Source organism: Elephantulus edwardii, unplaced genomic scaffold, assembly GCF_000299155.1.
Source record: "Elephantulus edwardii isolate Elephantulus edwardi_28Jun2011 unplaced genomic scaffold, EleEdw1.0 scaffold00008, whole genome shotgun sequence".
NCBI lineage: Eukaryota > Metazoa > Chordata > Mammalia > Macroscelidea > Macroscelididae > Elephantulus > Elephantulus edwardii.
This window is the reverse complement of record NW_006399758.1, coordinates 18220940-18225295: the sequence shown is the minus strand read 5'-3', so window position 1 is coordinate 18225295 and position 4356 is coordinate 18220940. Positions and strand designations below refer to the sequence as shown.

At 41.1% G+C, this 4356-nt stretch overlaps 1 protein-coding gene across 1 annotated transcript in view; it reads right to left on the bottom strand.

Annotated features, from left to right (window-relative positions):
- The window catches only part of LY96 (lymphocyte antigen 96), a 27268-nt gene extending 23120 nt beyond the window's left edge, over window positions 1-4148 (bottom strand). Inside the window, exon 1 of the mRNA XM_006880541.1 lies at window positions 4037-4148. Coding sequence (XP_006880603.1) covers window positions 4037-4148 — 112 coding nt within the window. The remainder of the gene's footprint in view (window positions 1-4036) is intronic.
- Window positions 4149-4356: the final 208 nt, after the last annotated feature.

Here is a 4356-nt window from a genome sequence, read left to right as displayed (position 1 = left end):
TGTGTCTGATACAGGCCATGGTCTTTGCTATCACTTGTTATGCATCAGAGTTGAACAATGACTAAGGAGGAAAGATGAGAATTGATGCCTTTGAGCTGTGGTGCTGGAGAAGAATATTGAGGGTACCATGGACTGCTAGGAAAACAAACAGATTCATCCTGGAAAGGGTTAAACTGGGATGCTCCTTGGAGGCAAGGATTCTGAGGCTCCTCTAACATACTTTGGACATGTTGTAAGGAGGGACCAGTCCTTGGAAAGGGACATCATGTTTGGGAGGGTGGAGGGATAGCACAGGAGGAGAAGGCCCTCTATGAGGTGGATTGATTCAGTGACTAGGGTAATCGGGATGGGAGTGTCAGAGACAGTGCGACTGGCACAGGACAGAGCAAAGTTTAGGGTTGTTGTATATATAGGGTCGCTATGAGTCGCAAGCGACTCCAAGGCACATAACAACAATAACCACAATCTTTGCATATTCAACATTTCTTAGCATAGTGATTAAAATGTAATGCCCATTCAACAAAATCTTATTATATCAAATAAAACTGAACAGACTACACTATGCTCAAGTCACAAGTCAGATGGTTTATGGACTTCCAAAAGTTTACATGTGTAAGAATCTCTGAAGCCACTCTTCCTTGGCTGACTCTCGACATGTAGTTTAAAGTATAGATTGAGAACACTCAGCAGGAAGCTAGCAGAAAACAGCTTACTAACCAAGCACACAGACATGTCCCCAAGAAAAACAGGGTGAATTCATGAGACCTCATAAGACCCAGAAGAGCATCCTTAGTGGAAAATAAAACTCTTGAGAGCTTTAGAAAATACAAATTTATGAGATGCGAAAGTACGTGTGAGAACGTAAAATAAGTAAAGATAAGCTTTTCGTGTCTTTATTAATACCATCTGAGTAAATTATTAAAAGCCCTGGTTCCTGAATGCCCAAAGTTACATTCCTTTCTAGCCTCAGAGAAAACTGTTTGATGTATTACTTTATGGTCTTTGAGATAATTGTTTATTGTGTAGCAAGAAGTTTGGCTTTTCTGATAAGTAATGGAATGCTTGTATTCTCTTTATAAGCTGAGAAAAAATAAACATGGGGTCTTGTCTTTTTTACCTGACGCCCTGTGCCTCCCTTTCTTTGTCTTTCTACGTGTTTTTTCCTCAGCAGCACTACAACCTCAAGTCTTGCCAGAAAACAGCAACATACATGAAACAGGAGGATGGACAGGGCTATTTCAGGTTGGATAAAATCTAAACACAATTAAAAGGCCTGGAAAGAGATTGGGCATTTTTACTTAGTTACTGATGCTACGGAAGAAAGAGCGGGAGATGAGCTTCTGCAAATGTGACACTCTACTGAGCAGTTCTGTTTAGTAACATGCAAAATCACCATAAGTCAGAATCCATTTGATTTTAATAGATCTGAGTTCTTGTCTGATGGATAGATTTCAGAGATAAACTGAAGGGAAATTCAGCACAATCTACAAACAAGAAAAAAGCCACAGTGGGGGACTGGTCACACAGTCAGGCAATCCATTATCTTAATCCCCAGGGCTTGTTCAGCAGGCCGTTCAATATCACACACATAAGCTCAAGATTAACAAAATTGGAATATGGGGGGGGGGTTAATGTATTTCTTTTAAGGAGCTCAAGTGGCCTAATGATAAGAAGTTGTGCACTCAGTTCAAATCCACCAGCTGCTTCACGGGAGAAGGATAGGCAATCTCTGACTGTGCAATTAACTGCCTCCGAAAACCCACTGGAGGGTCAGCTATAGGTCAGTTCTGACTCTAGGCATACAACTGTGTGTTTCTTTAGGGAACTTTAGTGGCCTACTGGATAAGAATTTGCACTGCCAACCCAAACATAGGCAGTTCCAAACCACCAGTGATTCTGTAGAGAGAGAGGGGGGGAAAAAGCAATCTCGTCCTATGTGATTTACAGTCTACAAAACCCCATTGGTAGGTTATCTGTGAGTCGGTTCTGACCTGATAGTTATGACAGAGACAGAGAAATGGGATGGGGAGGGAAGCGTTGGGTTGGGGGGAAGAGATGGGGTGCAGAGAGAGACAGGTGGGGAGAGAGAGTATGTGTTTCTTAAACACGGAACTGAACTTTAGGTTCATTTATAAATCTTCTTCAAATGGTAAATCCATGCCATTCCTCCCAGAGTGTCAGAGAGCTAGTATTTTCACTTTAAACCTTCCTGGTACTGCTAGTGTATAGAAAATGTCAGTCAACCCCAGGGGAAGAAACACCATGGAAAGCACCCAAACAAAACAGCAGCCAGGCCCTGAAACTGTGCCCTCAAACAGGACGATATTTGGTAACAGGAAGGGAGAGAACAGTCATACAACCAGTTCATAGCAGTTAATATGGCCGATTTAAATGCAACCAAAAGCTACCATTTATTATTAACAATGTCTCCTGTGCTAAAATTTCACCTCACAAGAATTGTTGTAAAGGCACTTCCAAAATCATTTTTATCATATAGGTAAGAATGCTCAGGCACAAGTAAGATTAGTGCCTAAGATTTTGCCTAAGGTTACCCAGTTAACTGACAGAACTGGGCCAGCACTTGTTAAATAGGAAAATTAATAACATAGTAAGTTATCAGCATTAACAACAAAGTAAATCTTACTTAGATTTTTAGTTTTTCTTATCCATGAAACCAAAAATTAACAATAAAAAACCTGTTTCAAATTCTAAATGCCTACTAAAAACCACTCCACTGCATTGTAAATTTGTCTTATCTGTTTGAAAAGCAGTAATCAAACCAGCATGTCCTGATTTAAGCCTCAGAGAGGCTTATGACTACAGTTTGATGGGGAGGCAACATTTACAGCCAGGCCAGAAGTCACCTGACCTAAACTGAGTTCAACCACATTCGATTAGTCAATGGATAATTGATGTTTCTCCTGTCCCTTCTCTTCATAAGCTTCATTAAATCTAGCTTCATTGAGCCATTTGTTCTTTCTAGAATTACAACAGTCTCCCTAAATGCCTCTAGAACAGCACTGGTGGACTAGTGGTTAAGAATTGCACTGTCATTTTAATCCATTAGCTGCTCTGAGGGGAAAAGATGGCCTTGTTGTTGTTTACCATCCAGTTGGAAAATGACCCATAGCTGATCCTCCAGTGGGTTTTCAGGGGCAGAAAGTTGCATGGGAGAAGATTGCCTATCTTTTTCTTATCAAGAGCCATTGGATTAAAACTGTGTACCTTTGTACTGGCAGCACAATTCCTTACCACTAAGCCATTAGAGCCTCTAATAATAACCCACTGAAACGTCAGCTATGAGTCAGTTCCAACTTAACAGCTATGCATATAAGACGCACTGGTTGTGATGCAGTTAAAGTTTTAGGCTGTTTTCTGGACCTACCAGCTGCTGCATGGAAGAAAGTTGTGGCAGTCTGCCTCTGTAAAGATTCCAGCCTTAGAAACCTTGTGAGACAGTTGTACTCTGTCCTATAGGGTCACTCTGAGTCAGAATTGACTCGGTCGCCATGGTTTGGGTTTGGTTTGCACGTGTACAAGTAGACTAACTGCCCACAATAAACCTTATGTTCCAATATTAGTGAGTTTTTATTCTTTTTGAACAGCTCCAATAAGGGCTATGATTCCAAGAGTCCTATAAATCACAGCCCAGAACAGAAACTAATCCCCGTGGATAGTTAGGACTGGTTCTACTTTTTCAAAAAGAAGACAACTTAAGTCTTAGGGCAGGGGTGAAAACTCAGAAGCAAACAGTTCTACTGAGAAGAATTCTATACTGAGCTGAAAGTGGAGCTAGCTGGTCACACTAGCCAGGAAACAACAGAAGTATTCAGAGGTCAAGCACAACATGATTTAGAGATCATGAGGCCTGTGAGGGACCAAGAAGATCCAAAGCAGTTACCAGCCATGCCTTTCCTGTCATAAGAAGCAGCTGGAACACACAATCATTTCCTGTGTCCTGGCAACGAAGAATAAGTTCCTGTGAAAACTCACCTTTGGAACAGCTGAAAGCATTTGGAGTGGCTTTTTCACTTACCACAGTAGGTGTACCAAACACTTAAATCAGAGGAGTTGCAGATCCAGTGTTGCTGCTTGGGTTCAGGAAATACAGTTGGAAACAGTGTGGGGAAAAGCATAAACGAGAACATGATTGAAAATCGCCAAAGCTTGAAAAAGAAAGGAAGCCGGCTGGCTGGCTGATAATCAGATTCTTCTTTTTCAGTAAGCAGACAAAAATTAAATTCGTCATCAATCACATGATTTCTGAGTTCCTGCTCAACTATTTCCTCTTTTATGTGTGTGTGTCTGTGTATGTTTCTGTTTTTAATATCCAAGTAGTTCCTGTAAGGGAGGAAC